Source organism: Mus musculus, chromosome 2 (assembly GCF_000001635.26).
Source record: "Mus musculus strain C57BL/6J chromosome 2, GRCm38.p6 C57BL/6J".
Lineage (NCBI taxonomy): Eukaryota > Metazoa > Chordata > Mammalia > Rodentia > Muridae > Mus > Mus musculus.
The window spans coordinates 165,737,930-165,761,875 of NC_000068.7; the positions used below are offsets into that span (position 1 = coordinate 165,737,930).

At 48.6% G+C, this 23,946-nt stretch overlaps 1 protein-coding gene across 4 annotated transcripts in view; it reads left to right on the forward strand.

Moving 5' to 3' along the window:
* Eya2 (EYA transcriptional coactivator and phosphatase 2) overlaps positions 1-23,946 on the forward strand; it is a 176,700-nt gene that overhangs the window by 142,902 nt on the left and 9,852 nt on the right. For all 4 annotated transcript variants that reach the window (NM_001271963.1, NM_001271962.1, NM_010165.3 and 1 more), the window contains one exon: positions 16,512-16,601. In NM_001271963.1, the coding sequence (NP_001258892.1) occupies positions 16,512-16,601 (90 nt within the window). The remainder of the gene's footprint in view (positions 1-16,511; positions 16,602-23,946) is intronic.

Sequence of the window (23,946 nt, forward strand, 5' to 3'; positions counted from 1 at the left end):
ACCTTATTGCGCAAGCACTAGAAGTCATTCAGGCCAGATCAGGCTCCTACCTCCTATACTAAGATATGTTCTGGAATATATGTCCAGGGGAGTACACAAAAGGGGATTTACCAGACCTGCAAGATGGCTCCACAGTTAAAGGTGCTTAATGACCTGAGTTCAATTCCTGGAACCCACGCTGGAAAGAGAAGACTAACTCCCAAAAGTTAACCTCTGACCCTCTGAAACCATAGAAACCCTATGGCATTTCACAGACCCAAGAATAATAAATAAAATAAGTTGTTCAGGAAGATGTGTTGCCAAGTGGCTACTAAAGAAAGCCTAGCTAATTCTATTATTTAGAGATGAGTGTGCACATGGCCCAAGCCAAGTGGAGTCCCAGCTCACTGAACTATTCCCTACGCTTGCCTGCCTCACTTAGGTACCTCGGGTATAGACCCAAACTGTGTGTCAAACCTTGAGAAGTGAATACCAGCCATATTTTTATGTAATATTTGAAAATTTCAAATCAGTGCCAAAACTCAAATAGTGAAAGAGAATCATCATCATTATAATGTAATCATAATAATAATATAATAATAATTCATAATAATGTAATTCAGGTCACAACCCTGCATCGTGAAAATAGCCTCCAATCAATCGCGATTCCTTGGCTGAAGTAGCAGTCAGCTCTCTACATGACAGATAGTTCAGTGTCACAACAGTAGAAATAGACTGGCTTTACCGAGTCCTGGTGGGTTGTCTCGTGTGTGTGTGTGTGTGTGTGTGTGCGCGCGCGCGCGCGCGCGCGTGCGCGCATTATTCACACATGTGTTTACGTACATGTGGAGGCAGAGGAGGATATCAGGTGTCCTCCCCTTGGGACAAGGCCTCTCCTGAACCTGGAGCTGAGCTGGCAGCAAGACAGCCACAATGATCCTCCTGTCCCCACCCTCCCACACATAGTGCTGGGGTTACATGTGCATATATGGCCACACCCAGCTTTTTATGTGGATGCTCAGGACTAGAACTCGTGTCCTCGTGGGTGTGTAGGAAGCCCTCTCTACCCACCAATCCTCCTCCACAGCCCTGGATATAACTTGGTTTTTATTGTGCACATTTCAGTAACTTTTTCCATTGTGTCTAAAGTATGGAAAAATATAAGTATGTTTGGGGGATCCATTTCCTTCTGCCTTGGGCTGAACAGGAGCACGGTCCCAGCTGCAGCCTGGGGCCCGAAAAGAGCCTAGCAAGCAGTGGGAAACAAAAACGTCTGCTGAGATTATGAGAGTTGGTGAGGAGACATTGAAAGTGTCTGGAGCAGACAGAGTTCTCTGCCCTCGCTGCACTAAATGGAGTTTTCTTTTGCCTTAATACAATTTATCTTCCAAGTCAAGCCAATGTTCTCCAGCTTCCTCGTCAGCCTTCCCCTTCCTGGAGCAGACACAAGACAGTAAATGGATGCTTAGAGTCTCAGCAGCAGAACCTGAACGAGGATAGTGCAGCTTTCGGCTTCTCGGGGTGTCACAGGGGTGTGTCTGGTTCCTGTCCCTGGAGCTTCTCAGAGTGAGGCTAGTCATAGTCACGGCTGCCTCATCCCAGCCAGGGCTTAGCTCCTAAGTGGGTCAACAGGGTGAGGGCCTCACAGTGGGGAAGCCAAAGATTCTCAGAACTCACTCCCCAGTCGGTGGGTTTGAGCTTGAAGACCACGGCCAGGAGCCAGCTAGTTGCTCTTTTAGTCCAGAACTTGCAATTTGCTCCTTTTTTTTTTTTTTAATTATATCTAAGTACACTGTAGCTGTCTTCAGATGCACCAGAAGAGGGAGTTAGATCTCATTACAGATGGTTGTGAGCCACCATGTGGTTACTAGGATTTGAACTCAGGACCTTCAGAAGAGCATTCGGTGCTCTTAACCACTGAGCCATCTCTCCAGCCCACTCCTTTGTATAGAGGAAGCAAAGAAGCAAAGATGGCGGGCATTCTGCCATGTCACTGTGGAAGGGAGTGGCAGAGCCTGTGGGTCAAACAGAGAGGCAGCTGGTATTATTACAGTATCTATGGTGACCTGAGTGTGCCCAGCACCTACAGTGGCTCAGCTCTGCAAGCACCCCACTCCTCCTGGGCCAGAACCATGTCCCATGCACTGGGATCACAGCTGGGAGCCAAGGCCAGGAAAATCTTGTGTGAGGAGAAGAAGGAAACCGATAAATGAGAGAAATCAGGAATACAGAGAAAGGCCAGAGATGCCAATACAAATCTGTGTTCCCACTGTTGGGAGGCTGAGGCAGGAGGATCACCAGTTGGAATCCAGCCTGGGCTTCATAGATAGAGCCTCTATTAGAAAGAGGGAGGGGCAACCGAGAAAGGAGAGAGAGAGAAAGAGAGAGAGAGAGAGAGAGAGAGAGAGAGAGAGGCTGGAAGCTCCACGAGTACAGGGGCTAGCACATGCCAAGAAGTTTGTCTGGTTAGCATGAAAACCAGCAGAGAGATCAGTAAGGCTGCACAGGGCAGGAGTGGGGGGGGGGGGCGCAGCAAGGGGACGGGCTTCTGCTGTGAAGCAAGAGCCCCAGGGTTTAAGGAGGAAAGCCAGGTTGAGTTTTCTTTCAGAAGAAGGCCTGGCTGCTCCCCAGGGAGGTATGATCAGAATTGGGGAGAGCCTTGAGAGAAGGGCGGTGGCCCATCTGACAGACTCTGTTCACTCTAGGGGGTAGAGCAGGGAACGAGGCACACAGCAGGCTGCATCCATTTTGAAAACAGAACCAACCACAGATAAAGATGCAAAGCAGGGGCCAAGGAGACCGGCTGTCAATAAAATGTGTGCTTTGCAAGCAGGAGGTATTAAGTTCAATCCCCAAAACCCACATTAAAAACAAAACAGAAAAAAAAAATAGAAAAACAAAAAAACAGAAGTGACACAGTGTAATTCTAGCATATTATAGAGGCATGCCTACCACACACACACACACACACACACACACACACACACACACAAACACACACATACACCACAAACACGTATACAAACACACACATACAAATATGCACACATACACCACACTCACACACAACAGAAATAAAAAAGGGTCACATGAGAAGGGCCCGTTGGACATTAGTTCATCTGGAGGCCCTTGGATTGGATCCCCACCCCCACCCACCTCAAGACACAGCTCTCTGCTCACAGCTGCCTCTCAGACATCTAGATCTCTCCATCCTCTAACAAACACCAGGCAAAGTGCTTAAGGACCGCTGTTTATTTTATTTCTTTAATGAGAAAACCTTCGCGTTCCTCCCGAGTTCAGCTGTGTTTATTTACACTGGGCCTGGGCTCTGGGCCTGCTTCAGCCTGAGGTCTGACAGGCTGAGGAGCCCCAGCGCCGGCAAAACACAGTCCTTAGAACTCTATAAAGTAGACTCTCAAAATAAATACTGCCTAATTCGCTCGGCAGAGGTGGATTAAGTCAAGATGAATACAATTTAGAAAGGATTTGCTAAGGAAGTGGGAGATTTTGTTCCCCCACTGGGGTTGAGCACCAGAATCTTTTCTCCACCTTCAGACTTTGACAGTTAAAGCTATTTGGTTCTTATGACTAATGAAGAAACGGCTTGGACTGGAGCTTCCAATCACGATTGATTTTTTTTCTTTATTTTTTTTTTTAATTTTATTTTATGGTACTAGGGGTTAGAGGTAACTTCCCTAGGCCATTTCCCCCATCCTGTAAGGCATCTGCTATTGTTTTGGGGTGAACCAGGAAGGAGCCGGAGATGCTTTGAAAGAGTCACGCAGGTGAATGACAGTCATGGAGCCTCCGGCAGGGGGTGGTACCCTTTGTCATCTTAATCCCTTGTAATAGCGTTACCCCAAGCAGGAGCCTGAGGCCTGTGCTTATACGTTTTCTTGGCATTAAAGGCTTCTAGCCAACAGAAAATATAGGTTTTGGTGACTGCTAGAGGTTACCTGAAAAGCATCATTACGTTCTTTCTTTGAAGTCGCCGCTCGCTGTCACTTGGAAAAGCTGTCTCCTTGTGGAAATCCCCCCTAGCTTGGGTTAAGGGTTAGGGGGCCAGTTAAAGGCTTAGAAAGTGCCGCCTGCTCCCTTGGCAAGCCCTGTCCCTGCTCCCTACCCACCTGCCAGAGGGGGACCAGAAAAGAGAAAAAAGGTTTACTCACCTCTGAAAACCGAAGGGAGCCGGGTTGGAATGGGGTGAGAGGTTCTTTTGTTCTCTAAATACAGGGGCTGTGCTCTCAGTGGTCCTGGTGAGAAAGGTCCGGGTGCCCGGGAAATGAGAACAATGGCAGGGGGTTCCTTTTCTAGTTGAGAGGGTGCACCGGGCCCCCAGCGCCCACCTGTGCGTCACGCCCTTTAGTCTCCAACAATAGGGGTTTTGAGCACGTCCAAAGGTTGCTAGGATTCCTGGAGCCTCCGGAGATGAAGTGAGACTGGCGGGCATCAGCACTGACGTCGCCACGCTTGATTGACACTGCAGTGGACTTTGGGGCCCCTTTGGGGCCCCTCTACAGAGCTCAGGCGGGAAACCCCCACTAGGACCTTATTCTAAGTAGGAACATAGAGCTAAAGGGTCTCTCTGGGGACACCGTGGGGTCACTTGGTGGAATATCACTCAGTCATGAAGAGGAATGGAGCCGTGTCACGTAGGGCAACGTGAAAGCTGCAAACGTGGAAGACGTAAGAGAAGAGGGCGGAGCCTTGTGTGGCTTCAGAGCGTGAGTCCAGGGAGCTAGGATGTGGCTGCTGGTGACCTGGGGAAAAGCGTGGTAGAGAAGCAATGTTTTGTGGAGATTTGTAGATTTCTCAAGTGAGGAAAACTCTGAGGAGTAGGTGGAGGTAGTTGCTGCCCCTAAATCACGAACTCCAAAACAAGAATAGGGACTGAAAAGATGGCTCAGTGGTTAGCAACACCGACTTCTCTTGCTAAGGAGCCGGGTTTACATTCCCAGCATCCACAGGGTGGGTCATGGAATTCCAGTTGCAGAAAACCTGACACCCTCTTCTGACCTCCCTGGATATCAGGCAAGCACGTGGAGCACAGACACACGTGTAGGCAACACACTCATATTTGTAAAATAAATTAATTTTTAAAAACTGCCAGATGGAGTGGAGCACGCCTGTAATCCCGTGCTTGGTGAAAAGGTGGCGACTGGAAGCTGAAGGGGCCAAGTGTTCAAGGGCAGCCTCGCTACATAATACTCCACTCAAAAAAAAATAATAAAATAAAATAATGTTTGTTTTATCTTGGGTTTTGCTAAGGATGGAATCCATATTGTATACGCCACACACACACACACACACACACACACACACGATGTGCTTTAAAACAATAAGAAGTTCAAGGACGCCGGGCGTGGTGGCGCATGCCTTTAATCCCAGCACTCGGGAGTCAGAGGCGGACGGACTTCTGAGTTTGAGGCCAGCCTGGTCTACAATACAAAGTGAGTTCCAAGACAGACAGGGATATACAGAGAAACCCTGTCTCGAAGAAGAAGCATTGCTGAGGGTTTGGGGATGTATGTGTTCTCAGCGGATCCTGTGGGAAATTCGTAGCACACTGTATCCATACATCAGCATAATTGGTACCTACATACCACAAAAAGTAGTGTCCCTTAGAGAGAGAAAACTCCCAACACCTTAGTTACCATGCAAAGCGAAAGCTCCTTAAACATGCAGGGTTTCTCCAGCTCCCCACAGCTCCCAGCCCAGTCCTAGGGCAGCAGGCTCTTGTGCTCTGTGTACCTAATACAGCCCACTAACCCCCTGTAAATTAAGTTCTACTGACACACAGCTATTCCCATGCACTTGCGTGCTGTCTGAAGTTGCTTTTGTGTTGCCCAAGAAGGGCTGAGGGGTTTAGTATGGTGTGTGTGTGTGTGTGTGTGTGTGTGTGTGTATTTATGTATAGGTGTGTGTGTGTGTGTGTGTGTGTGTGTGTGTGTGTGTGTTGCATCCTCTTGTGGTCTAGAGTGTTCACTCTGAAATCAGATGGCTCAAGTTCAAAGCCAGCCTCATCCCCTTAGCTGTATCTGACAAGTTGCTTGGTCACCGTGTGCCTTCTCAGTTTCAAAGTTGGAATGTGCCCATTAACGCGTCACAGGTATTTAGAAGGGGTCAGCTCTGTGGTAGGCAGATCTTATAAAGGAAGTGAATGGCAGTGTGTCTTACAGAACTGAGTCTTAAACCACATGTGGTAATGACCATATGTCACATATCTATGACCCCAGCACTCGGAGGCCTGGAGCTAGGAAGATTAGGGTTCAAGGCCAACCAGACCTTCTATCAAAAAAGGAAGAAAGAAAGAAAGAAAGAAAAAAGAAAGAGAGAGAGAGAAAGAAAGAGAAAAAAGAAAAGAAAAGAAAAATAAAGAAAAGAAGAGAAAAGAAAAGAAATTTAATTTCAAGGACCAAATAGGCTCTGTCGCAAGTGCTGAACATGGTGGTTGTAATGGGACCAAAGGCAATACACAAATTGTCCATGTGGTTGTGTTTCAACAAAACCTTATTTGTGGACAGAAAAAGAAGTAAATCTTTAGAAGCAGGCCCCTGGAACCAGTAGTGGGGCCTGATGCCTATAGTCTAACACTAGGGAGACTGGGGCAGGAGATTCCCTTCCAGTTTGAAAGTCAGTTTGGGACACAGAGCAAAATCTTGTCTCAAAGAAATAAAAAGCATGCTATTGGCTGTGTCCGGTGCTGTGTCTGCAAGAGGGGATGTGAAGGATTGCTACCGTAATGTACAAAGAGCAGGCAACATGGGGTGCTGGTGGGGACAGGGGTGGTCCCGTCTATCCCTGTGTGTTCAAAGCACTCTGTAGATACACCAGGCTACACTGTCATCCCACGCCTCTCCATCCTGGACCGTCCTGGAACCGGCTCATGTTAGAGTGATGGTCTCAGCCTGGCTTTCAAAGTCTTCCCACTTGCAATGGAGACAGCGTACAGGGGAAACAAGATGGAGTCCGCGGCCTCCTCTGTGCTTCTGGCTTTGGGTTTCTGGTCTTGGACTGAGTGAAAAATGCCACATCTAGAAGGCATTGTGTTCGTTAAACATAAACGACTTAAAGCCAATAACAGTCCATGTGCTGTGAAGCTACCTGACACCCAGAGAGCGAGCGGGCTGCCTTCTTCCTCTTGGTGCTGATTCCATGTCAGGTCCTCAGTTGGCTCTTGTCACGGTGATGGAATTTATCCCGAGGTCTTTGGTGGAGTTCTTGTTCATACAGATAAACCCATGTGTTGATATTTTCCTATTTTTCTCACTCTCCTGTTCTCTGGAACTGCCAAGGAAGCAAGTTTAAGGGGCTTTCGGTCTGTGTTGTTTTCCTTCACTGTTCAAACACATGAATTAACCTTTTTTTTTCTTCTTCACGACCATCATTTTCTTGTCTTTCTCTTTTAAAGTTTTTTTTTTTCTTTTCTTTTTCTTTCTCTAACAAGCTGATCTGTTTTCCAGGAGTTTCCAAGTAATTAAACCCAATTAAAACCATTAAATTCATGCTTTTAATGACAACTTTATTATTTAAGGCTAACCGCAGGGAGGAGGGTTAACTGGCCTAGCCTTCCACTGTGTGCTAATCCGCCCCTAACCTCTGGCTGACACTCAGAGAGATAAACCCCACAGAATAAGCGAGCTGCTTTAATGAATAGCTTTAATTAGTACTTTTCTTCCTCCTGGCAGAGTGATTATTTGTTCGGCTTCTAAACAACTACTTGGCAGGAATAGTTAAAGGCCCAGTAGATTTAGATGGCGTGATGGCTTCAATTGGTTTTGTGTGCGCAGGTGGGATTTTTTTTTTAAAGAAGAGAGGGGGTCTTCAGACCAAAATGGGTGCAATAGTATATCTTCCTGCATATCATACTGAAGATGGGGGTGGCAGGGTAATTGACACAGAAGAAAAAGCAAGGCGACCGCAGGCGGCGGGCTGTGAGCCAGCCCTAGCGTTGGCGAGACACCCACCCTGCGCACGGAACGTGGGCAAGCCCAGACAGCACCACTCGGAGACACAAGCCTGGCTCCAGGGCAGTCTGGGTCCTGACAGCAGAGGAAGGGGCCTGGGGTGGCACAGTGCCAAGCCATCACCCTCCCTCTGCCCCCAAACCTTTCTCCAGGTGGCATCTGAGGGAGGAAGAACCGAGTTTACAGGATAGGTGTGGCCAGAGAGGCCCATTGGACGGACAGTCTAACCAATCCCGAAAGCGGAGGCTTTCCCTGTGGCCAGGCTATCCCTGTTGACCCATCTCTCAGAAGTGGATACTGTGGCTCTTCAGGTCAGGATGGGGGGCATGACGTTAAGTGAGCCACCCCCAAGTCACCTTCAGAAAATACAGGCAGAGTCCCAGTATGTACCCAGGTCCTCCGTGTGGGTGCTTCAAACTACTGGGTCTCACTTCCTCCCTACGGCACAAAAGAGGCACCTCCTGCCCTTATGGTTGGGAGATTTTTAATTAGAGGTAGGGGCAGGGTCTCATGTAGCCCAGGCTGGCTTAGAACTCACTAGACAGTCAAAGATGACCTTGAACTTCCGAATCCCCACCTCTGTGCTGAGATTATTGCTGAGATTAGGTGGGTGGCACATAACCCACCCCTGGGTTTATGGCACTGACTGGGATCGAACTCCTGCTTTATACAAGCTAAGAAGGCCCTCTACCGGCCCCAGCCCTGGGTTTCTTTGTGGTTTTTTTCATTCTTGTTTATACTGTAGATCAGTTTGTGCCTGTGTTAGAAAGCTAGCTTCACTTCAGTGGTTTTCCACATTGAAATTCAAAGTTAGTTTGCTAACGCTGCTGTCTGAGCACCGCACTTTCTCTCATCTCGGGTCCTTCAGACTGGATCTTCAAAACTGGAGTGACGGCTCCTGGGACCTGTTGGGCCAAGTCTGGAGAAGTCTGTGACTGTCATCGCTGGGTGGAAGGGAGAGATTGCTATTGGCATTAGGGGTGGAGATTAGATATGCAGATACCCAGAAGGCCTCCTCTGGAAATAATAACCACTGAGCTGTGGGTCTCAGAGAGGCTCAGTGAGGCGTATGTATGTCATGCAATGTATGAGGCGTATGTATGGGGCCTTCCAGGCAAGTGATAGGCATGTTGATGTGCCCTCTGTGGCCTGGGTGAGGCTCAGTGGTAGAGCACTTGCCTGGTATGTACAGAGCCCTTATATCCAGAAACATAAGAAAAAAAAGTTAACCAGCCTATTCAAGTTATTAACCATCCACCAGCCATCTTTCAGAAACACATTGAAAGAGATGGAGCTGTGTGTGTGTGTGTGCAGCTTGTGTGTGAATGTGTTTTGTGTATGTATGTATGTAAGTATATGTGTGTATGCACACAACGTGTGTGTGTGCACATATGCATTCAGAGAACAACTCTGTAGAGATGATTCCCATCTTCTATCCTTGTTTGGGTCCCAAGAATCAAATTCAGGTTGCCAAGTTAACACAGAAAGTGCCTTTACCCACTAAGCCATTTTGCTGGCCCCAGCTTAAATCTTAACAAGTAGACAACTGCCGTCTTAAAATAGGCATTTATCAAAAGAAACATGATCGTTGCCTTCACTGTAGTCGTAGTAAAGTATTTTGGTTTATGTCATTGTCTCTGCAAAGATATATTCAGGGAATGAAGTTTTTAGTTTTAGGGGTTTTGTTGTTTGTTTGATTGGTTGGTTGGTTTTTGGAAAGTCCTGGGTTCGAATCCCAGCTTTTGCCTCTTGTTAGTAATGTGGCCTTGGAGTCATGATTTGCCTGGAAGAAATAGGCTGGGAAATAAGCTGCCCTCTTCTGACATGGAGGCTTCTATGGAATCAGAGCACTCCTACATTTTTTTAAAAAACATAAAAATTTTTAAAGGTTTTCAAAAAAAAAAAAAACTGGACTATAAACTGGGCATGGTGGTACATGTCTTTAATCTTAGCACTCAGAAGGCAGAGGCAAGTGGATCTCTGAGTTCCAGTACCTGAAACATGTCACAGAGGGATCCGCACACCCTAATTAAACTGCTGTGGGTAACAGGGCAGATGGCTGCCATTCTGTGTTACATCCACCAGATCAGCCTCTCCCGGGTGTGGTGATGGATGGGTGGTATGTGTGTGCACCACCACGCCTAGGTGCCTCCAGAGGCCAGAGCCACAGGTGATTGTCAGCTACCTGATGTGGGTGCTGGGAACCAAACCTCTGGCAGAGCTACAAGCTCTCCACCGGTGAGCCATCACCCTGGCCCAGGGAACCAACTGCTGCCCAGATGGTTCCAAGCCACGCCCATCTCTCTGGCTCAGGAACCAACTGCTGCCCACATGGTTCCAAGCCACGCCCCTTACCTTCTCTCCTGATTATTGCACATCAGATTGATTTCGTTTTAGGAAAGACTTTCACTTTTTATAGTTTTACGGTCTCTCTTCCACCCAAGAAATAAAACCACACATCCCAAGATAGCGTAGCAACCACAAGGCTGATGTCTGAACAGCCCATAGGATGAAACGGCCTCCTGGAACTAGAAGAATTTCATCACAAAGGCATTAGAATTGGGTCCCCGTGCTTCGTGGGGATCCAGAGTACTGTCTCTGCCCCAAGGGCAACCATCCCTTTCTAGCCCCCTAACCCAAGGCATGCACAGGCCACCACGATGCCATCAAAGTTAATTCCAGAAACCCGCAGAACATTAGGGCTTGCTGGAAAAATCTGCCGAGTCTGGGCCTGGTTTATAGCTTCTCAGGGAGACAGCCACCCGCAAACATCCTAGGCCAACAAGAATGGCATTCCATCCTCCCCGCCTTGCCCCAACAGAGCCTTTCCAGGGGCGTGTTCCACACGGAGCCCTTCTCCAGTCTCTCGGTTCTGGCTTTAATTGATCTTTGTTTTTCAAGTCATCCTCATAGACGGTGCTTGTTTAGCAAGTTAACCACTGACCCTGCTTTAATCCGAAGAGCATGCAATGGTTAGGGAAGTGCCTTTCAAGTGCCTGGCATCTCTGGCTGCACAGTGGGACATCAGCTGCTCTTGCTGCGTCTTTGATGAGGGCGCGAGTCCTCCACAGGAGTCCACGGGATGTGAACCTTACTGGGACTTCGGGCCAGGTGTATTTAACCCTCCGTGCACCGTTGGCTGATACAGGCTTCCTGTGGATCGGAAAGCGTAGTGAGGAAGCTGCCATGCTTTTGGCTGTATTTGACCGGGTCACACTGTCGATTGCAATTGCGATTGCACCACTAAAGCCAGCAGAGCAGGCTGGGTGTTCTGGGTGCATCCAGCAGGCAGCTGGAAGTGCTTGGGAAACTTCTCTCCAAGTCTCACACCTGAATTGTTTTTCTTTGAACTGATCTGTCCTTTAAAACAATAGTAAGTATATGCAAGTATGTCTGTGGCAGGGTATGTACATATATTCAAATATACGTGTATATGCATATGTGTGTATGTATGTATATATACATATACATGGTTTGTGTGTGGATGCACATATGTGTGCAGCTGGCCAACAAGCTCTGGGAACCCTCCTGTCTCTGGCCCGCTTCAAGCACTGGGGTTACAGGCAAGCCACCATGCCTGGCCTTTTCATGGGTACTGGGGACCCAGACTCAGGTCCTTGTGCCTACATGGTAGGAACTTTCCTGACTGAGCCATGTCCTCTGCCCCTGTGACAATCAGACTTCTTTCTGCTGAGATGTGGGTTTTCCGTTGTGCTCTCTCCATCTCCCTCAGCTGCGTGGCTCAGTTAGACTGCAGAAGATCGCAAAAGTTCCCATCTTTTGCACCTCACCATCGGTTCTGCATGGGTCATCCATCTCTCAGTAGTTCCCTTGCTCAAGAGTTTATTGGTGCCTTTTGTCCTTGTTCTGACCAAATACCAGATAAAAGGCACCTCAGGGAAGGAAGGGGCCGCTTTGACTCACAGTTTGGGGGACACAGTCTGTGGTGTGTGAGAAAGCACGGGAGCAGGAGATCACATGGTATCCTCAGTCAGGATGCAAATAGCAAATAGCGTCTCTCAGATGTGAAGACCCACCCCATACAGGTTCTACAACCTTCCAAAACAGCACCACCAAGGCATACCAAATGTTCAAACACTTGAATCTGTGGGGGCTTTTCACATTTGTCTTAGTCAGGGTTTCTATTCCTGCACAAACATCATGACCAAGAAGCAAGTTGGGGAGGAAAGGGTTTATTCAGCTTACACTTCCATGCTGCTGTTCATCACTGAAGGAAGTCAGGACTCAAGCAGGCCAGAAAGCAGGAGCTGATGCAGAGGCCATGGAGGGATGTTCTTTACTGGCTCGCTTCCCCTGGCTTGCTCAGCCTGCTCTCTTATAGAACCAAGACTACCAGCCCAGAGATGGTCCCACCCACAAGGGGCCTTTCCCCCTTGATCACTAATTGAGAAAATGCCTTACAGTTGGATCTCCTGGAGGCATTTCCTCAACTGAAGCTCCTTTCTCTGTGATAACTCCAGCTGTGTCAAGTTGACACAAAACTAGCCAGTACAACATTCAAACACAATAATGAGTATGGACCACCCCCACCCCACACCCCCCACACCCATTAAAAAAACAAAGTGATATTTCAGAATACATTGCTAATTATTCTTAATTGGTTTAACCCAAGAAAAGCCTGCATATACTTTTAAATTTGGGACATTATATCCAGATAAGTATTTGAGAAACAGCAACCCACACGAGCCACCACCTTTGCTTTCTGCCAGGAGGCAACAATTTTCAACTTTCGTGGACTATTTAGATGCTTATCTCCACGTTTCTCCTTTATGCCCTCTCCGTGATCTCTGATTTCGAACAATGCAAAATTAAAAACTTTAGTTCTCAAGGCTGGGGCCATAGCCCAATGGTGGAACACTCACTCGCCTAGCATGTGCAAAGGCCCTGGGTTCCCTCCCAGCACCAAAAGAATAACTACATCACAAAAGGCCTTTAATCCTAGCACTTGGGAGGTGGAAGAAGAGAGCCAGGGGTCCAAGACTAGCATTGACTATGTGGTAGGTTTGAGGCCAGCCTGGGCTACATGAGGCCCTGTCAAAAACAAAAACAAAGAAGGTCCTGTCTCTCACCCTCATTGTAGTGAAAGGCCCAGACCTCCCCCTCATGTCCTGCCTCTATCAGCCAGTCACGAACGACCTCAGCTCTATTCATATCTATGATTTGGTCTCTCAGAGCTGCGTAAATACTTTCCACAGAGAAGCAGATGTTACACACAGTGATTGTTGTGTGCTGAGTCAGTCCCTTTGGGCAGGATGGCTGCTCTCCCCTGTTCCCCTGCGTGACAGCCACACTCTCAGTCAGGTGCACGGCAGGCAGGCACGCCTTTCCTAAGGGCTGTGCAGAGGCACAAAGGGGAGGCACACAGCCTTCCCTGGGTCACACTGACACCCGCCAGGCTCCAGGAGGTTTGTCCCCGTCGTCCCCCCCCCCCCCATTGCCTTCTGCAGTTACAGAGTCTCTGTCTGCCACCTCCTGGCCAGAACCCTGAATGGGAGGCTCTGAAACCCTGAGGAGGTGTCCTGGCCTGTTTCTCCACAGCTGTGTGTGAAGCCAAGGTCAGCTTTTCCTTTTAGTTGTCTTGTTTCATTTTTGTTTTATTTTGTTTTATTTTTAAGGTCAAAAGAGTTTTGTGATTGGAATTATTTACTAATTATTTAATAATTAATAAATAATTATTATTTTAGAGCAAGAATACCTCTGTGTGTGTGTGTGTGTGTGTGTATGTACATGTGTGTGCATGTATATGTGTGTGCTGGTGCCCATGGTCATGGGTGCATATGTGCACATGGAGGCCCGTGGACAATCTGAGCTGTTATTACAAAGCACTGTTCACCTCAGTTTGAGACGGGTCTCACTCACTGGCCTGGAGCTCACCAGTTTGGCCAGTCTGGCCAGCAGGGACCCACCTATCTCTGCCTCCCAGCACTGAGCTTGTAAGTCCGCACACCGCATGGAGCATTGTATGTACATTCAGGCTCTGGGAGTCAAACTCGGTTCCTCGGGCTTGCACGGCAAACCCCTTACTGCCTGAGCCCCCTGAGCAGGAGGTGGCAGACAGAGACTCGGCTCTCTTAAGCTCTGTTTGTTCTAGCCTGGTCTCTGTTGATGTGGTCATCACAGCGACCAAAGGCAACTTAGAGATGGGAAGGGTTGGTTTGGTTTATACTCCAGGTCACCGTCCCTCACTGAAGGAAGTCAGGGCAGAAACCTTGAGGCAGGACCAATGAAGGAACACTGCTCTCTGGTTTGCTGGCACATACTTAACAAGCTTTCTTTCATAGCCTGGGCCCACTTCCTAATGATGGTACTCTCACAGTGCACAGGGCCCTTCTGTACCAATCGCCAATCAAGACAGTCTCAGACATGGCTAGAGGCCAGCCCAACGGAGGCAATTACTCAACGGAGGTGCCCTCTCTCCAGAGGACTCTAAGTTGTGTCTAGTTGACAGTAAAAACTGACCAGCACACCCACCAACCCACTGTCATCTGCAAGTGTGCACCTCATTATCTTTATCCTGGAGCCCAGGCTTAGGCAGGGTTCTGTGAAGAGATCTGTGTTGTGGAGAGTGTGAGAGACAGCAGGGCCCTTAAAGCTCCCATCCAGACTTGAAATATCACTTGTACCACATACAACACCTGAGTCCTCAGGGCCCAGCGGATCCATTTTCTAAAGGCTTTTGGACTCGCAGTCTCTATGCAGGGGTAACTCGTCTCTGTCTTTACCAGCTAGAAACACTTAGCTTTTAGCTAGCTGTACCCCAAGCCCCTGGGAAAACAACTTTAAAAAGGAAAGATTAACTCTGCTCATGTGTTCCAGAGGGTTCTGCCCATGGTTGCTTGGTCCTGCGCCCTCAGACAGAATATCGTGGCGGCAAGGGTGTGAGGTGGAGGCTGTTCACCATGTGGTGGTGGGGGATAAAGCAGAGAGGGGGGAGGGAAAGAGGGAGAAAGGGAAGGAGGACAAGGACATGTCCAAGACCGGATACAACAGTTAAAGGCCAACCCACATTGGCCTACTTCCTCTAGCTAGGCCCCACCCACTGAGGTTTCCAGAAACTCTCAAAATAACCAGATAGGGACCAAACTATCACTACCTGAGCTTGTGAGGACAGTTCAGAACCAAATCAAACACTGAACCACACACACACACACACACACACACACACACACACACACAAGCTAAGCAACAGGGGTGGGGGGTGGCACACTCCTTTAAGCCCAGCATTTGCAGGAAGCAGAGGCAAATGATCTCTGAGTTCGAGGCCAGCCTGGTCTACAGAGTGAGTTCCAGGACAGCCAGGGCTATACAGAGAAACCCTGTCTCACAACAAAAGAAAACAAACAAAAAACAAAACAAAAACAAACAAACAAACAAAAACCACGGACAGGCTGGAGAGATGGTTTAGCCATTAAGATCACTGTCTGCTCTTCTAGAGGACCTGAGTTCAATTCCCCACAACCACATGGTGGCTCACAGCCATCTATGCTGGGATCCGATGCCCTCTTCTGGTGTGCTGGTATACATGGAGATAAAGCACTCATAGTCATAAAATAAATAAATCTTTAACAAAATGAAGCAAACAAACAAACAAACAGCCCTCCATTCATGAGTCAGACATAACAGACCACCGGCCATGTTCACTGCACACTGGAATGTATCACCCTCGGGGATGGGTGACTGGGAGCAGAACCTTATGTCAGTTACTTTCTTCTTTCATGACAGAGATCCCTGACAGAAGCAACCTAAGGAAGGAAGGACTGTCTCCTTTCATGGTTTTGTTTTACTTGATTTTTTTTTCCGAGACAGGGTTTCTCTGTGTAGCCCTGGCTGTCCTGGAACTCACTTTGTAGACCAGGCTGGCCTCGAACTCAGAAATCCACCTGCCTCTGCCTCTGGAGTGCTGGGATTAAAGGTGTGCACCACCACTGCCCAGCGTCCATTCATGGTTTTAAAGTGCAGTCTCTCGTGGGATGGAAGCGAGACCCAGAGGCAGCTGGTCAGTTTGGGTCCCCAGTTGGGGGGCAGAGGTGGATGAAAGCTCTGCCCAGCTCCTTGGCCATCTTTCCTTCCTCATTTGGTTTGGGATCCCAGTCCAGACAATGGAGCTATGCACACCCGATTGGGTCTTCCCACCAGGCAAACCTTTCTGGACACATCGTCACAGGCATACCCAGAGGTGTGTTGCCACGATGAGTCTGTGTCAGTAGAGTTGACAGCGAACCGTTACGGTAGCCAACTGTGTTGTATGCAGTGGGGGTGGGGGACAGACACGCCGTTCATGATTCAAATGTTTCGCACTGTATGCTCTGACCGGCTTGCTTCCATCCCCCTCACCGTTTCTCAGAGATCCCTTGTAGCTGTCACTCCGGAGTGACATCATTTTATAATATCTTCTTTCCTGGTGTAGACAAGCTATGCTCATCCCAGGCCATGCCTTCAGCCACACAAGAGCTGAGAGCTATCCGGAAGAGCAGGGACTTCCAGCTGCCTTCCAGAGCCCCAGAGGCCACATGTGCAGAAAACTGTCCCTTCTCTTTCCCACAGGACACCACGACGTCTGTGCGCATTGGCCTGATGATGGAGGAGATGATCTTCAACCTTGCTGACACACACCTGTTCTTCAATGACCTGGAGGTCAGCACACAACACTCGCTTTCACAGTTGCTGGGGTTACTCATGTTTAGTTGGGGGTAGGGGGTGCTATCTCCGATAGAAATTTTTTCCTTTTTTTTTTTTTTTTTTTAGTTTTTCGAGACAGGGTTTCTCTGTGTAGCCCTGGCTGTCCTGGAACTCATTTTGTAGACCAGGCTGGCCTCAAACTCAGAAATCCACCTGCCTCTGCCTCCCAAGTGCTGGGATTAAAGGTGTGCACCACCACTGCCTGATCCCTTTCCATACATTGTGCACGCGCACGTGCGTGTGTGTGTGTGTGTGTGTGTGTGTGTGTGCCAGAAGAACTCATCGGATCTCCTGGAGCATAGGCAGGTGTGAGCCACTTTGATGTGGTTGCTGGGAACAGAATGTGGGGTTTTAGAAGAACATGGAGCCACCCTCCAGACGTCCTGTGTCTCTCAGAGACTCGAATCTCTTACTGATGACTACTAAGAAAGTGCAGAACTGTAGTCAGTGTCCTTTTAGGGGGACACTCTTGCCAGAGTGACCTTGCTGGACCTCCTCTCTCTCTGCTCCAGTCACATGGAATGGTGGTTCTGCTAACCCAGTAAAAAACTGGTGGCCTCTTCCTCTTCCTTCTGAAATGCCTTTACTTAAAACGTTCATTAAGGCAGATCCTCTTGGGGCAACGATACTTAGCAGTGGGGTCAGAGTGGAAGCTTTTTAATAAAGAATTTACATTCTTCTGGTGCATAAGAGGGAGAGGGACAGAGAGAGGGACAGGGAGAGGGGAAGGAGAGGGGGAGGGAGGGAGGGAGAGAGAGAGAGAGAGAGAGAGAGAGAGGAAGAAAGAAAGAAAGAAAGAAAGAAAGAAAGAAAGAAAGAAAGAAAGAAAGAAAGAAAGAAAGAAAGAAAGGAAGGAAGGAAGGAAGGAAGGAAGGAAGGAAGGAAGGAAGGAAGAGAATACTCTTACTGTGTTTGCCCTTAGATCCCTGATCAAGATGCGAAAAGAAAGGACAGAAAGGGTCAGACATAGCTTAACTCATTTGTTTAGACCTAGTCTATGTTGAAAGACTTGTGGGTAAATTCCTCCTTGGGGCCAGTGAGATGGCTCAGAACTTAAAGGTGTCTGGGCATCCTAATTTTGATCCCAGAACCCACACCAAGCTGAAAGGAGAGAATGGAATCTGCAAACTTGTCCTCTGGCCTCGTCTACACACTGTGGCGCATGCACACACTCACCTCCGGTTTATATGTACACACACACACACATACACACACACCACACAATAATAATTTCTAAATTTTAACATCATAGAAAGGAAGCTTTAAAAAAAATAAGTAAATAAAACTACAGAAACGAAGGCTGAAGGAGAGAAAAAGAGTACTTGCCCAGGCTCAAGTTAACAGCTGTGATCAGGCTTAAAGGTGACCTATCAGCGATGGCCGACAAAGCAAGGAGGGAAGTAAGACGTACCCTTCCTTGTGATAAGTGAACAGCTCTGCTCAAGGGGAAGAGGGTGGATTCCCCCAGGCCAGCCGATGGGTCCGCAGGCTTCGTGCAGGTCCCACTGACTGTAAGCCGTCACCACAGTCATTCAGAACAGAATGAAAGCTAAAGGTGACCTAAATGAAGCTGGACATGGGAGAACATTTCTATCTGTCCTCAGGGTGTCACTGGCACCTGGAACAGCCCTGAGGACCTGGCTGTGGGGTAGAAATAGTTCCCAGCCAAGGCTAGACATCAAGGGGCCCCTCCGAAGACCCCAGGGCTGTGAACGGTTTCGTGGTTGAGCAATAGGAGCCTCAGGCAAGCACAAAGCACTCTGTCTGTCTTGGTGAGAGGGAAATCAGCCAGTTTCGTGTGCGCTCCAGACAACACCTTTAGACTCCCTCTCTCCAGTTTCTCACAGGCCCCAAAGTCAGTGACTATTGTGGCCACAGCTTGCGGTGGGCCATCTCAGTCACCAGACCACTGGGGCTGCTCAGGGATTCCAGAGTGTTCTCATTCTCCAAACCTTGATCAACAATGTCCCCATGCCAGGTCTCCCAGAGTCCCTTGGCAGAATTGGAACCATGTTTTCTTCCAGGAGTAGACACATGCTGCTTGCTGAGACAGGCAACCCTGGGGAACCATGAAGAACAGTTTCTCAAGGTGGGCTACAGCCAGACTCAGGAGGGAGACAGGCGCCTAGGACAGGCTCTGTGCACAGAGGCTTAGGGGAATAGTATCCTGTTTGCTTTCTACAAACAGGGCCCTCAGGGAACTCTCCTGCTTCTCTAACCCAACCAAGTGCATATGTCACATCACGTCAGATGGAGAACGATGAAGACACCAGGAGGGTGGCAGAGGGGCTGTCACGGAGCCCATGGATCTGCCTGGGATCCTGGCCCTGTGGCTGTGATGAAACACTCTGACTAGAGCAACCTACAGAAGTAAGGGTTTATTTTAGCACACAATTTCAGGTTACAGTCCCCCACATAAGGACCTCAAGGGCTCAGGTATTCAAAGCAGTTAGTCACATCACATTCGACAGAGCAAAGAGCAATACGTGCCTGAGCTACATAGTGAGGCCAGCCTGGGCTACATAGTGAGGCCAGCTTGGGCTACATAGTGAGGCCAGCCTGGGCTACATAGTGAGGCCAGCCTGGGCTACATAGTGAGGCCAGCCTGGGCTACATAGTGAGGCCAGCCTGGGCTACATAGTGAGGCCAGCCTGGTCTATATAGTGAAACCAGCCTGGGCTACATAGTGAGACCAACCTGGCTATATAGTGAGGCCACCCTAGGCTACATAGTGAGGCCAGCCTGGGCTACATAGTGAGGCCAGCCTGGGCTACATAGTGAGTCCAACCTGGCTACATAGTAAGGCTAGCCTGGCCTACATAGTGAGTTCAAAGCCAGAAGCTGGTTCAGAATAAATAATACTGTCTCGAAAAAAGAGGGAGGAAAAAAAAGAAGAAAGGAAGGAAGAGAATGGAAGGGAAGGAGAGAAAGAAAATAAGGAAGGCTAGCAAATCCACCAGTAGGATTTGCTGAAGAGGAAAGGACACTTAAATCACCAGAAACTAAGGAAGCTCTCAAAATCCAATGATTCATGATGTCAAAGGAACAGGATGCAACCAAAAGGGTCCCCAGTGGCCAAAGCTGGGATGGTTTAGTAATAAATAAGGAGTGATTAAATTCCAACTCAAAGTATAATAAGCACTCACAGGTCCGTGCTGACAGATAACACAACCATGAGTGAGTAAGCAAGGAGCCGGACCCATCTCCCCGGCAGAGACACCCCACATACTGTGCGCACACCCTGCAGCCTCTACGGGAATCGGTCTGCGACGGCCGAGGCAGATGGCCATGGGGGACACGGGCTTCCAGCTCCTGGTGGTCTCAGGTGTGCCTCAGCATGCGTGTGTGTCACCCCATCTCGGCCACACTCTTCCTCCGTGCATGTTGCTCTCTGTGTCAGCTCATTGGCTTGTCTCCCATCCAAGTACTAACCTGCCTGAGCCTGCTTAGCTTCCCATCAAACCAAATTAGGCTCGTGCAGATGATGCAGGAAAGGCAAACGTCTCCCCTGGGTCCAAACGGAGTTGCATTCCGTGTCGATTTCCAAACAAAGACACACTCACAGGCATTGGAGGTTATGGTGTGAAAAGGACAGTTCAGCCCAAAACATGCCCTGGTGCTCTCTGCTTCACTTTCTCCCACATGAGGCAGGAAGAGGAGAGTCTCTCTTAACGTATGTAAGGGTCTAGGCAGAGACCCTGACACAGTGAAAGTTCATAACACATGTTAAGTTTGTCTCCTAGCGGGAAGAGATTTTCAATAATTTATTCAAAAGTAATACATATACATTTAACCTCTGTGTGTGTGTCTGTGTGTCTGTGTCTCTGTATGTGTATGTCTGTGTGTCTGTGTGTGTCTATTTGTGTTTCTGTCTCTGTGTGTGTGTATGTTTGTGTGTTTGTGTCTATGTGTTCTCTGTGTCTCTGTGTGTGTGTGTGTGTGTGTGTGTGTGTGTGTGTGTGTGTGTTGAGGACACAACACAGAGCTCCCTCATAGTATTTAGGTAAGTACTCTACCAGCAGGCTAGACCCAGCTCTTGTATGGTTTTATTGTTGGGTTTTGTTTGTTTGTTTGTTTCTGTACTGAGGAACAAAACTAGAGTCATGCAAGCCAGACAAACACTGTGTTGCTGAGCCACATTCCCGGCCTTTGTTTTGTTGCCATGGTGATAATGGTGCTGGGGACTGGACTCAGAGCCATGCTACACAAAGACGTCCATCTGGGCTACACCCCCAGCTCTCGGAATTGTTATTATCTTTATCATGAATTTGGTGACCCTGTTTAGATAAGGCTAACCCTCCCCTGCCCACCAGGCCAACGTCAGCTTCTGCTCTGTGGACCTGTCGTTTCCTGCCAGATGTATAAACGCCTAGATTGTTCTTTTCCCATTTTCAGATTCTCTATATTTGTTCTTTTAAAATATCACATATTTTAGTAGGTTACTGTCAGCACACACATGCACAATCCACACACACATGATCCCACAGTGATTATCTCCTTCTTAGTCGTTTTTCCACAATTTCGGATGCCTTCTGTGAGCAAACTTGAGGACCTGCCCTGGTCTTCCAAGCTATGAAGTTCCCTTCCATTCCCGAAGACAGAAGGGGAGGGGTGTGTGTGCTGTGTGTGTTTGTATGTGGTGTGTGTGTATGTACTTGTGTGTGTGTCGTGAGTCCCTCCTCCCACTCCTCACTGCCCCAATAAGCAGTCATTATATAGTTGATCTCTCCACGAATTCTCTAATCCATATCGTCTCACCTGTGTAGAGGCCGTCGGAACTCGTTTGTCTTTGCCGTTGGTCCCATTGAAATCCCTTCCCCAGGCTAGTGCCCTTTGACCTGAGATTGACCAGAATTTTCCTGCACTTCATGTGAATGTGCCTCCCCTCCAGCTTTGAGGACTGCCCCCACACACCTGGGGATACAGCAGATTCGGAGCCTCAGTCTTCCTCCAAAAAGCCCAGTCAGGTTCCCTGCGCCCCACATTGTCCAGTGGCCCTGGCCAGTGGCTCATGGGTAACTTGATTCGGGTCAGCTGGTGGAGAATGAGGTAGTGTCTAGCGAATGTCATGGTGTTTTATGAAGTCCGAAATGTGATCGCGCCTGTTGTCACAGTTTAGCGCCCCTGACAATCCCTCACAGATGAGAAAAGCAGAGCCTTTTTACGTGCCTTTCCCCTGACATCAGGGATGCCCTGGGGTGGGGGCTGTCTGACCCCTACAGGGCGCTCAAGCGGACATCCTGTGCCAGGTCTGCAGGGCAGAGAGAGGAGGGTGTTCACTCTATTCTCTCCAAGCCTGGCTCTGTGAAGTCAGCCTTGCACTGTAAATGCAAACCGTTGGGTGCTGAGGATGCCTCTCAGTTGGCAGAGCATGCGCAAAGCCCTGGTTCCATCCCTGGTACCACATAAATGAACTGTGGTAGCACAGGCCTGTCGTGTGTTCGCAGCACTCGGGTGGTGGAAGCGGGAGGATCAATAGCTCTGGGTCAGCCTTGGTCACACAGTGAGCGAGAAGCCAACTTAGGCTGTTTCAGAGGAGCAATGAAGCTCATCAGAGTGTCAGGATGGGTTCCTGGACCCTACTTCATGCCGATGGCTATGAAGCAAAAATCTCAAACTCTGATGTCCCCAAGCGCCAAGTAAACACAGTGAGACTAAGCCAAATGGCACCACAGGAGAGACTGCAATGTGGACTTCCAGGCCCCAGGGCACAGCCAAAGTTCAGTTCCAAATGACATGGTACCTGAAACTCAGAAAGAGGTCCCCTTGGTTTACATGTTGGCTATCAAAAATACTTTGGGAGGGTCTGGAGTTATGGCTCAGTGGTTAGTGGCTACTCTTCCCCTGGACTCAGATTCCACTCCCAGCACCCACGTAGAAGATCACAACACTCTGTAACTCCAGCTCCAGGAGATCTGACACCCTCACACAGACACATACGCAGGCAAAACACATATGCCCATAAAAAGTAATTAATTAGCTAGTTAATTAAATCCAAGTTCCAATTCTTCTTAAAAGAAAAAAAGAAGAAAGAGAGTTATCCCAACACCAGCCTTTGGCCACCACACGTACCTACATGGTTGAGTGTGGGAGTGTGTGTGTGTACACACACCCATGGATGGACACATACACACACACACTTTGCAACATAGAGTGGGCTATATAGCCATGACCCCAGGCCAGCTTACAAGCTCGTTCCTGGAAGAGCTTACTACCCTAGTCTAGGAGTTGGATGTTGACATACTCCCATGTCCTAGAACAGCTCTCTCCCTAGAACTTTCTGTGCATCTTGGTTACATGTGGTTGTTGATACAGAAGGGAAACTGAGGCACAGAGCAGGTGCTCACGGCTTGTGGAGCAGACAGTGACTTGACGAGGTTAATGCCTAGGTGGGACAGACCTCCCTGTGCTGTGAAGGTTGAATAGCACCCACGTGATGGCCAGGGTAACTTTTCCTAGAGTCTTGGGGAGCCTTGGAGTCCCCCCAACGGCACCTTAGTCAATCAGCTTTACGTGCGCAAAGCTCACCCAGCTGAGCTGGCCACTCACCTGATAACGCTCCTGTGACCGTGGGCTTGTTCATATGGAACAGTCATTACCTCAGCCGAGGCCCTAGCCTTTAGTGACAAAACCCAGACCAGCTCCCAAGAATGCCAGCTCCACAGTTCAGCCACCCTCAGCTTAGGAAACGCACTCTTCTTTTTTTCCTTAAGATTTATTTATTTTAAGTATGTGAGTACACTGTAGCTGTCTTCAGACTCACCAGAAGAGGTCATCAGATCTCATTACAGATGGCTGTGAGCCACCATGTGGTTGCTGGGAATTGAACTCAGGACCTCTGGAGGAGCAGTCAGTGCTCTTAACCACTGAGCCATCTCTCCAGCCCAGGAAACACAACACCCCTAGGCTGGGATGTGTCCCAGATGATAGTGCTTGCTTAGGAGGCGTGAAGCCCTGGGTCTGTAACTAGTGGTGGTGATGCTTACCTGCAATCCAGCACTCAGGAAGTGGAGGCAGGAGGATCATAGGAGGTCAAAGTCATCTTCCATTACATAGCGAGTTCAAGGCTCGTCTGGGCTACATTAGACCCTGTCGAAAGAAAGAAAGAAAGAAAGAAAGAAAGAAAGAAAGAAAGAAAGAAAGAAAGAAAGAAAGAAAGAAAGAAAGAAAGAGGGAGGGAGGGAGGGAGGGAGGGAGGGAGGGAGGGAGGAAGGAAGGAAGGAAGGAAGGAAGGAAGGAAGGAAGGAAGGAAGGAAGGAAGGAAGGAAGGAAGACCAGCTCCACTTCAGACTAACTGGCA